Source organism: Podarcis bocagei (genome assembly GCF_964188305.1).
Source record: "Podarcis bocagei genome assembly, chromosome: 14".
NCBI classification, from domain to species: Eukaryota; Metazoa; Chordata; class Lepidosauria; order Squamata; family Lacertidae; genus Podarcis; species Podarcis bocagei.
Window position 1 is genome coordinate 55,835,996 of NC_138139.1, and position 10,678 is coordinate 55,846,673.

The following is a 10,678-nucleotide window of genomic DNA, read 5'->3' on the forward strand; positions in this document are numbered from 1 at the left end:
GGCAGCTGCCAACACAAATTATTATTATTATTATTATTATTATTATTATTATTATTATTATTATTATTATTATTATTATTATTTTCTACCCTGCCTATCTGGCTGGATTTCCCCAGCCACTCTGGGCGGCTTCCAACAACAGATTAAAAATATATTAAAGCACCAGTCATTAAAAAATTCCCTTCAGATGTCTTCTAAATAATAATAATAATATTTTAGATGCCGCCCTTCAGGCGAGGATCGCAGGTTGGTATGCAGTACGGAAACACAAAATGCAAAGCACCATCACGCAAAGCAAGAACGCACAAGACCGGCCCCTCCCTGGACACGCACAGTTTAAAAGGCCAAAGGCCCGGGAGAAGAGTTTTCGCCTGGCGCCTGAAGGCAGGTAAAGAAATGGCAGGTTAGTTGATCGCATTTTAAATTACGTTTATTGCATGTGAAAAAGCAACAAATTAGATCTTTAAAAAAGAAAAGAAAAAAGCATCCCAAAGCTAGGGACATCATCACCCAGAGCTGCTCTTTGGCATTTTTTGGCCCCCATGGCAGAGGAGGCTTTGCACCCACATTTATTTATTTATTTACATACATACGTACATTCCCTGCCCATCTGGCTGGGTTGAGCAGCTTCCAACACACATAATAATAATAATAATAATAATAATAATAATAATAATAATAAACATTAATAGTAACGATCGGATCCTATACAGTGGTACCTCGGGTTAAGTACTTAATTTTTCCGGAGGTCCGTTCTTAACCTGAAGCTGTTCTTAACCTGAAGCACCACTTTAGCTAATGGGGACTCTTGCTGCCGGAGCACGATTTCTGTTCTCACTCTGAAGCAAAGTTCTTAACCCGAGGTAATATTTCTGGGTTAGTGGAGTCTGTAACCTGAAGTGTATGTAACCTGAAGTGTATGTAACCTGAGGTACCACTGTATTAAAAGTCACAATAACATTAAAATAAACAACTTATACCAAACAAAGCAGTATGCAATAATGCATTAGAATCCAATAGTAAACACTAAAATTAAACATCAGCAAGTAATAATTAAACAGTTTACACTTATCAATTACAATCATTACTCATCTAAATTGATAAAAATAGGAGCAAATCACAATACAGTACATAAAATACCGCAAATCATACAAAACAATGTAAATGATTAAATTCCCTGCCAGCTGGAAATGCATCTGATGTTTCCGGGGAAGTCCACGAAAGGTTCTGTCACTTTAAATCTGTGGGAACCTGAGGCGCCACAAGACTTGGGTGCTTTCTCTGCAGCAGACAAGCACGCCCCCCCCTTCTCTCGACATTCTTGCCGCCTGCTGCGTTTGCCCCCCACCCCCTAACAGAGGAAGGGGACACAGCTCATCCTCCCGTGCCCCCCCTGCCTGGCCCTGGCAGGAGACTTGCCTGACCCGCTGGGCTCCACCTGTTTCCTCCAAACCCCAAATGTGATCTTCTGGCTGATGAATGATGCCATGAACTGGTTGGATGCAGAGGAATGATGGCAGGAACCAGCTGGGGAACCATCAAGGGAAGAAGGCTCAGAGCCCAGGGACTGGTGGGGGGACAACATGACTGGTAAGAGGGAGGAGACTTGGAAGAGGAGGTGTCAGAAGCGGAAGAGGTAACAGGGTTTAGCGAGCTGGGAAAGTCTGTGGCAGAGAGAAGAAGTCCAGAATCAGAGGCAGAAGCTGAAACAAGGAGAGGAGGGAGGCCAAGAGGCAGAGATGAGTCCGGCTGGTGAAGAGGCACAGGGGTCTCCCTGTCCTGCTGCAACTCCTGCTGGTCTCCCAGAACTAGGAGAGGCATGAAGAGGGCGGAGGAGAAGTTAGCTTCACACAGGCATAGTCCCAGATTGCTTGGGGGGAAACCCTGGAGAGGAGGAGACATAGTCAGATGTGGGGAGGTGGGGGCCTTTAGTATCAGCAAGTGATCCATGAGGGGCCAGGCCTACTGGAGAGGAGTCACCGCGGTCATTGGGCTTGACACTCCTAAGCAGATCCTGTTTCTGCTCGGTGTGATGCTCCTGCCAAATGAGGACCAGGTCTGGTCTGGGAAGTTCTCATTAAGAGGAGCAGCTCAAGAGGGCCCAGGGAGGGTGTGGGGAGGTTCGCCAGCCCCACCCTTTATCCCTCAATTGCCAGGCTAAAGAAACTAGAATAATTACAGGAGATGGTATGGGGAGGTGGAATCCCCAACTGCAGAGTCCCCCAGAAGAGAAGTTCCCATCTGAGATCCTCAGGGAAGTCTGGGAGGACAATGCCTGTGTGGTCAGAAAAACAAGGAACTGCAATGCAGTCAGCAAAAATGGACTCGGGTGGATTTTTAATGAATTCTTTCACTGCGATGTATTCTCCTGTCTGCTTAAGAGGCAGTCAGAGCAGCACTGGACAGATTGAGGAAGGGATCCTGCCCTCCTGGGTTCTGCCCTGAAGCAGAGCTCCCCTGCCTCCCCGAAAAGACATCTCTCTGCACCCGAAGCAGCAGGGAGCGCAGAGTCCGTGCCTGCCAGTTGGGTGAGAATGCAGGAGCATCCCTCAGGATGAGGCCAGGGTGGCTTTCTGCAGAGATCGGGGTGAGCTGAGAGCCCAGGCTCCTTCTCCGCCTATCAGCCTGGCCACCCCCTGCAAGCTGGAGGATAAGGCAGGCTGTGTCTCTGAGGAGATAGCTGAGGGGAGGGGACTTTGGGGGCAGCTCCCTCCTTCAGGCCTCCAGCGACTCTGGCTCTTTCTGCCGGCCAAAGAGTCCAATTCTTCACTGGGAAGGAAATCAGCAGCAGCAGTATGGATGGGGATGAGGGACTCCTAAAGTGGCTGCCCTAGAAGGGGAAAGGGAAGGGCCCTTCCTTGCCCCCAGGCCTGCTGTCTAAAGGGGTCGTGCAGAGGGGGATCAGGGGGCTTGGAGGATTTAGGGGGACTTTCCAACCTACACTTCAAGCTCAGGCTTGCGAGATTCCCTCTCGGCCACGCAAAAATAAACAAGGAGCTCTTAATCACTTGCACACTTGCAGCACCCGTCCCTAGGTGTGCATTGCGACTGGCAAACCAAGGGGAGTTGTGGTGGTTGTTTGTGATTTTGGACTCCGAATGAATAAATAAATACATATATCTTTTAAAAAAATATTTATATTTGATTAAAAAAAATATATAAACACACAACAAACATCAATTCAACATCCAAATATTGAGATCACTCTGAATCTCTTGACTTCCCTCCATCCCTTCCATGGGTCCTAGTAAAAATAAATACATCTGCATATCAATATTTATGCAAATATTTTCTTTCTGATTTATCCACAGTTTGTGTTACTTTACAAGTGTAATTAAAATCCTTCCAGTGTTTTAACCTGCTTGCAGTGGTCTCATATATAAATTATAAACTTTTCCCATTCTTTTAAAAAGTTATTGTATTCTTGCTTTCTGAGCTTTCTATTTAATATTGCCATTTTGGCATGGAGAGTTCTGAGGATGCACTCACAGGCCTCTTCGGCAATAGGCAGCAGGGAAGCAGGCCCCCAGGTGCCCTTAATGAGCCCAATTGGTCCCAGAAGCCCATGAGTTTGAGAGTGGGCACAGACATGTGGATCCTCACAGCTGGAAAGGCAGCTTTGGAGAGGGCCTTTCTGGAACAGAATATGGTGGCTAAAGGGTTAAGCACCCCCCCTCCTGCTTCTCTGCTCAGAATTGCAGCTCCCCCTTCCCTAGGAGGCCTGCTTTTCTGAACAACATCTGGCAATAAATCCATGAAATATTAAGTTCCCTTCTGGCATTGGCCAACCCAGGAGGAGCCGCCCAGGACCTCCGACACAGCGACTCATGAGGACTCTCCTGGAAGAGGATGTCAGGGGAAATGGCATGGAAGGCAGTGGAGAGGCGTCAAAGGGAAGTCGCCCTCACCCTGCCCTTCTCTCAGCAAAGACCTGAGGCAGCAGGACAGCCAGGCAGTGACCAGGGCAAAGTGAAGAAGTGAAGAAGCAGCCTGCCTCAGGCGGAAGAATCCCACGGGGCCTGCTGCCACACTGCCAGGGTCCTGCGGCTGTGGTGGCTGCTTCCAGGGAGATCTCGCCAAAAGTCACTGCACAACCAAGCCTGCAACACCTTCCCCTTTTTGCCTCAGGTGGTGAAATGGGGTGGGCTGTTCCTGACGGTGACTGTTCCAGAATCAGACCTGAACCCAGACTTGAATGGGTGGAGAAAATAAGTTTCAGCCAAGAGTGTCTGGAGCTGGCCAGTGCCCGGCTCCCTCTTCACCTGAGATTCAGGACAGAGAAACTCTTCTTCACACAGTGCATGGGCACCAACTCCTAGGGTTTGAGGGCTCTTGGACCCCCTAAAAAATATTTTGAGGGGCCACCCACCCCCAGTTGATGAGTATTGCCGTTGGCATTGCCCCTGTGTGAAAGAACCCAGAACACTACTGCTGCCTGGCCCTCCCTCCCACTCTTCCTCCCCCTGGGGCAGGAACAGGAATGTGCTTGTGTAAACATGCTCACCTGGTCCCCAGCAGCAACCTCCCCTCCTGCTGCCCCCATTGCAGCTCTGTTGCCAGGCCTGGCATGTGTCCATGGTATGTGTGTGCCACTTCTGGGAGCGGCCACCAAGACCATATAACATCGGTCCTGAAAGACCTGCATTGGCTCCCAGTACGTTTCCGAGCACAATTGAAAGTGTTGGTGCTGACCTTGAAAGCCCTAAATGGCCTCGGCCCAGTAGACCTGAAGGAGCGTCTCCACCCCCATCGTCCAGCCCAGACGCTGAGGTCCAGCTCTGAGGGCCTTCTGGCGGTTCCCTCCCTGCAAGAAGCAAAGCTACAGGGAACCAGGCAGAGGGCCTTCTCGGTGGTGACGCCCGCCCTGTGGAACGCCCTCCCATCAGATGTCAAGGAAATAAACAACTATCCGACTTTTAGAAGACATCTGAAGGCAACCCTGTTTAAGGAAGTTTTTAATGTTTGATGTTTTATTGTGTTTTAAATATTCTGTTGGGAGCCACCCAGTGGCTGGGGAAACCCAGTCAGATGGGTGGGGTATAAATTATTATTATTATTATTATTATTATTATTATTATTATTATTATTATTATTATTATTATTACTACTACTACTACAACTACTACAACTACTATTAGAGAGCCCACATGATGATGATGATGATGATGATGATAACAATAATTTATTTATACCCCTCCCATCTGGCTGGGCTTCTCCAGCCACTCTGGGTGGCTTCCAACAAAATATTAAAATACTGTGATACATCAAACATTAAAAGCATCCCTAAACAGGGCTGCCTTCAGATGTCTTCTAAAAGTCTGGTAGTTGTTCTTTTTGACATCTGCTGGGAGGGCGTTCCACAGGGCGGGCGCCACTACTGAGAAGGCCCTCTGCCTGGTTCCCTGTAACTTGGCTTCTCGCAGTGAGGGAACCGCCAGAAGGCCCTCGGCGCTGGACAAGGGCTCAAGACACAGCACGGCAGGGCAGGAGGTGCCAGAGGTCCATTTGGTTCTGGCTAGGGCTGCCTGACGTTCCCAGGTCACCTGTTGCTGGGCTCTCTGTGTCCTTCCAGGACTGTGGTACAAAAGATGAAACTTCCTTTCCTCAAGCACTATAGTCCTGTTGCAAAACTGCCTCCTATAATAATAATAATAATAATAATAATAATAATAATAATAATAATAATAATTTATTATTTGTACCCCGCCCATCTGGCTGGGTTTCCCCAGCCACTCTGGGCGGCTTCCATAGAAACCAAAAAAACACTAAAATATCATACATTAAAAACTTCCCTGAACAGGGCTGCCTTAAGATATCAGCTTTAAAGAACAACAACCCCAGAACCACTCACTTAATGTACTGTGCAGTTAGGTCCTCAGAATGTTTAATTCCAAAGAGATTTTTATGCTCTTTTTCCTTTTTGCTATATTGTATTTATTTTGTTCATGAATATCTTCCAAGGATCTCTAGGTGCTCTACGAGGTCCTCCTCCTCTCCGCCATTTAATCCCCACCACAACCCTGTGAGGAGGGCTAGGCTGAGAACCTCCTGGCACCGCGTGGGGGGATGGGAGGGGGGAGCAGGGGGAGATCAGGATCTACTGAGTGATTCGTGGTAGATCTCCGATAGGTCTTTGTTTCATAACAATGATATACCGCTTGGTTGTAGAAAACAAAACCAGCGCTTTTTGTGGTCCCGAATTGTTTAGCAAGAGCTTTCAAATTAAGGCTCTAGGAACAAATGAAGGCCGGTTTTGGTGGGGAGGGAGACCCAGGAATAGCTCTCTGCGCGTGAGAAAGAGGAGCTGGTTTCTGGGACTGAAAACACATCCTCGGCCTCGGCGTGTGTCTCCTGGTTGCCTTTCAAGGATTTGTCGACCCCTTTTTCTGAGTAGGAGGGAAAAGCCACGTACAGTGGTACCTCAGGTTAAGCACTTAATTCGTTCCGGAGGTCCGTACTTAACCTGAAACTGTTCTTAACCTGAAGCACCACTTTAGCTAATGGGGCCTCCTGCTGCTGCCGCCGGAGCACGATTTCTGTTCTCCATCCTGAAGCAAAGTTCTTAACCTGAAGCACTATTTCTGGGTTAGCGGAGTGTGTAACCTGAAGCGTATGTAACCTGAGGTACCACTGTACTGCAGTTCTCTCCAGCTTGATCTAAAGCGGAAAAACACCTTTTCCTGCCCGGCTGAACTTAGCAATATGCGCTTTACGCATCAGCCTGACGCCAGTTCGTCTCCTGCGTGGCCCTCATGCCACCGACTGGGGCGACTCGAGAGTTTTTTTAGACGGGTACCGTCAATCCCATGCGTGTTTGATTTTGGGATGGGGACCTGCGAGGCCATGAAATGGGGGGGGGGTCGGATTTATATGCCGCCGGCCTCTCCCGCGTCGCGAAAAGACTCGGGGCATCCTCCCGGGTTCTTTGGTCGTCTGAACTTTGGCAGCGCCTGAAGTCCCGTGTCCTCTCCCCACTTGCCACGTGCCCCGGCAGAAGGCTCCCTCGGTCCAAGTGGGATGGCTTTAAACAAGGAGCCGAGAAATTCAGGGAGGAAGAGAGGGCTAACGGTGGAGGCATAAAGGCTTCTGAAGGGCAGCCGCTGTTTGGAGCGGGAAGCGCTCTTGCACTCGGATGCCGCTTGCGCGTTTCCTGCAAGAGGCACCTGGGTGTCCACCGTGAAAACAGGAGGCTGCACGGATCCAGCCGTTTCTTCAGCAGAGACGGCTCTTCCCCCGTAGCACCGGCTCTTTCGGCCGCCAAGGCGAGAGCTGAGCTCTGTCCGCCCCGCCTTGCGCCATTAGTGGGCTTGGCTGCTCCGCCGCGCAGCCGACCTCTCCGGCAGTCCCGGGGCGATAAGATAAGCGGGGGCGGGCCGAGGAGGGCAGCGCGGGCCGCTATAAAAGCGGCGGCCCCTGCAGGGCTCCCAGCTCCGCCGCCTCCTGGGACTTACAGAGCAACTCGACCTCCTGCCTGCTGCCAAGATGGGGCTGACTGCTGACGAGTGCAAGCTGATCAAGAGCTACTGGGCCAAACTGGCCCCCGAGCACGAGGATATGGGCGGCGAAGCGCTGACCAGGTAGGCTCGAGGGGGCGGCCAAGGGAGAGAAGCCCCGTCTGGTTCCTCCCGCCCCGTCGTCCCTTTCCCTGACGGCCCCCTTCCCTCCCCGCAGGCTTTTCCAGGTCTACATGCAGTCCAAGATCTACTTCCCGCACTACGACCTGTGCCCCGGCTCCAACGACATTCACCACCAAGGGCAGAAGATCGTCGAGGCCCTCGACAACGCCATCAAGAACATCGACAACATCCGCGCCTGCCTGTCCGACCTCAGCGACAAGCACGCCTACAACCTCCGCGTGGACCCCGTCAACTTCAAGGCAAGCGCGCCGACGGGGCGGACGAGGGCCAGGAGGGGCGCGCCTTGGGTCTTCCCTCGACCCTCCCCCACCTGACCGACCCCCCCACCTGACCCCCGTGTCTCTCTTTCTCTCCTTTGCAGTTTCTGACCAGGTGCTTCCATGTGACACTGGCTTCCAGCCTCCGCGGAGACTACAACGCCCTGGCCTACATGGCCTTTGACAAGTTCTTCTGCCTGGTGTGCGAGGTGCTGACCGAGAAGTACAGATGAGCCCCCCGCTGCCCGCCCCCTCGCCTCGGAGCTGCCGTTTGCCCCCCGTCTCGGGCACTCCGCCTCCGCTGTGCCACTGAGCAATAAAATGCGTGAACCTCGCTCCGGCGTCCTTCACTTTTCTGGCGTGGGGAGGGGGGTCCCATGCGTGGGAGACGCGGGGAGGGGTCTCAGGGGGAGCAGATACGCCAAGGGGGCGGAAAAGCCTCAAGTGAGCATGGCAGGGAAGAGGGTGGGGGAGACCGAGAAGAGACAGCCGCCGCCGCCTCGGCAGTTCTCCCTTCCACTTCCGAGGGAGCGCACGCCACAACCGCCTCCCCAACTCCCCCGTAGCCCCGCCCGTCCCGCAGGGGGAGAGGAGGGAAGACGGAGTCCAGTGCCCGCTGAGACCCCTTTCTCCCCACCGCCACCCCAACAAGTCCTCCGCGTTCTTCGCTAAACCAACGCAGCGGAGCCCGGGCAGAAACTCGACGGAGAGGGCTGCGGTCCCCTCACCCTCAGAGGCAGCCTGACCCGGCGGGGAGAGGGCTCTCCCGGGGATCCCGTCGAGGAGCAACATCTGGGGAGGGCGGGGCTGGGGCTGGCATGAAGGAGACCCCTGGCTCCTTGCTCTGCGGCTTCTACGGTTCCGATATTGCAGACTACAGAGGGTGAGGCTTGCCAACCCTTGGCCCTGTTTAAAAGAGCGAAGTCCTCTATGCACATTTTCTGCTTTTTGCTGCCCTGAGGCACCTGGGAATAAGCATCCTTTTATGGCGGGGGGGGGAGGATTATCGGATGCTTTCATAGTGAACACAACGAAGTGATCGTGCGGAGAAGCGCCTGGCCGCTGCCTGTTAAAAGTTGTTTTTAAAAATACGAATAAAATAAGGAAAGAACTAAGAAAGGTCGTCGGGGCGACCGCCGCCTGCTCAAGTGGGGCCCCGAAGCCCACACCTGTCCCGCCCTCCCAGCCGTGGGGCCAGGACTCCGCCCCCCAAGTGGGGAAGGGAACGGCCAGCCGCCCTACAACACCCGTACCCCCCCCCGCCGGGCCCTTGACATGGAGCAGCATGACTCCCCCGGTGGGCGAGAGGGCCGCCCGTCCTTCCCGCCGGAGCTGCTCCAGACCACTCTGCACATGCTCACGTGCACCCGCCCCACCGCCGTCTAGAAAAACTCTCCCTCTCCGAGGGGACGGCACTCTGCCCCTGCTCAGAGGCACTCCCGCCTTGGCTCCGCATGGGCCCGCCCGCCCGAACGGCCCTCCCCTCCCCTGGGGCTGACGCTTGTAGGGCGGGGAGTTGCAGGGTGCGCCTGTCTCCGGCTTTTGTGCTTTGACGGGGCCAAGTTCTCACGTCCCAGGGACCCTCACACACGTGTCATCTTTAATGGCGTTATGCAACGTCAAGTTAGACACCCTCCTCTGGAGCTCAGGCGCAAAACACCGAAGGAGAGCAGCACAGGGTACCGAGCCGAGGGGACGCAAAATAACGATGATGATGATGATGATGATGATGATTTATTGAATTTATATACCGCCCTATACCCAGAGGTCTCCTCAGGGCGGTTCACAGAAAAGATCAACATACAAACCACAATATATATAATCAAAATATAAACAACCCAATAATACCCTCCCAAAATCAGAATGAATGAATGAAGTTTTTGTAATGTAATTTTCAGTGAGCCTATTGAGAAGATCCGCAAGAAAGCGGCTGTCCCAAAAGGAATTATTGTGAAAATAATATATATTTAGGGGACAGTGGGCTACTCCGCAAGCGGGTTGTGAGGACTATCCGGAGCAGGCATGGGCCCTCCCAGGCAGAGCACAGTTCAAAGACTCTGGAGTGCCCGTGTGGGGGCCGAGAGGAATGTGGGGGGCAGCTGTAAGCCTCCCCTGGTCTTGCGCGGGGGGCGCATCCCCAGCAACGGTGACGGGGATGGGCGCCGCTGGAGGGCCACGGGCCACGCCAAAGAGGCCAGCGAGCCTCGCCCAGGCAGGGACCCCCAGAGCTGAGCGACTCCGCCGAACCCCCGAGGATGGAGTGAGGCGCGTAGAGGAGCGGAGAGAGAAGGCAGCTGTCCTTGGGGGCGTCGGCGAGGAAAGACGAATGTCAGAACATCAGGAAAGCCAACAGTGGCCAAGCAGATGCCCGGAGGAAACCAGCAGGCAGGATCCGAGCCCCGGAGCGAGGGCAGAGACGAGCCTTCGTGGCTGGTGGCCCTCGATAGGCCCGCTCCTCCTCCTCCTCCTCCTCCTCCTCCTCCTCCTCCTCCATGAATTGATATGATCTTTTTGCCAAGCCGCCCAAGCTGGTGCCCCTCGCCTGCCTCCTGTGGCAGCGAGTTCCACAGTTCAACTCTTGCGCAGCGTGAAGGACTTTCTTTCTGTCCCGAATCTTCCAACATTCGGCTCCCGTTCGAGTTTCGTGAGAGAGGCAGGAAAAAACTTTCTCCAGGCCGTGCGTAATATTATAAACTTTCCCCATGTCTCATTTTATTTGCCTTTTCTCTAAACCAAACAGTCTCAAACACGCAACTTTCCCCCATAGGGGCGTCGCTCCAGCGC

The 10,678-nt window shown here is 53.0% G+C and overlaps 1 protein-coding gene across 1 annotated transcript; it reads left to right on the forward strand.

The window, feature by feature from the left end:
• The first annotated feature begins 7,411 nt into the window (after window positions 1-7,411).
• LOC308573329 (hemoglobin subunit alpha-D-like) lies at window positions 7,412-8,229 on the forward strand. Its single transcript, XM_081170120.1, has 3 exons — window positions 7,412-7,577; window positions 7,672-7,876; window positions 7,999-8,229. Exons 1-3 carry the CDS (start codon window positions 7,483-7,485, stop codon window positions 8,125-8,127), a joined length of 429 nt encoding a protein of 142 aa, XP_081026246.1. The 5' UTR covers window positions 7,412-7,482; the 3' UTR covers window positions 8,128-8,229.
• The last annotated feature ends 2,449 nt before the right edge of the window (window positions 8,230-10,678 follow it).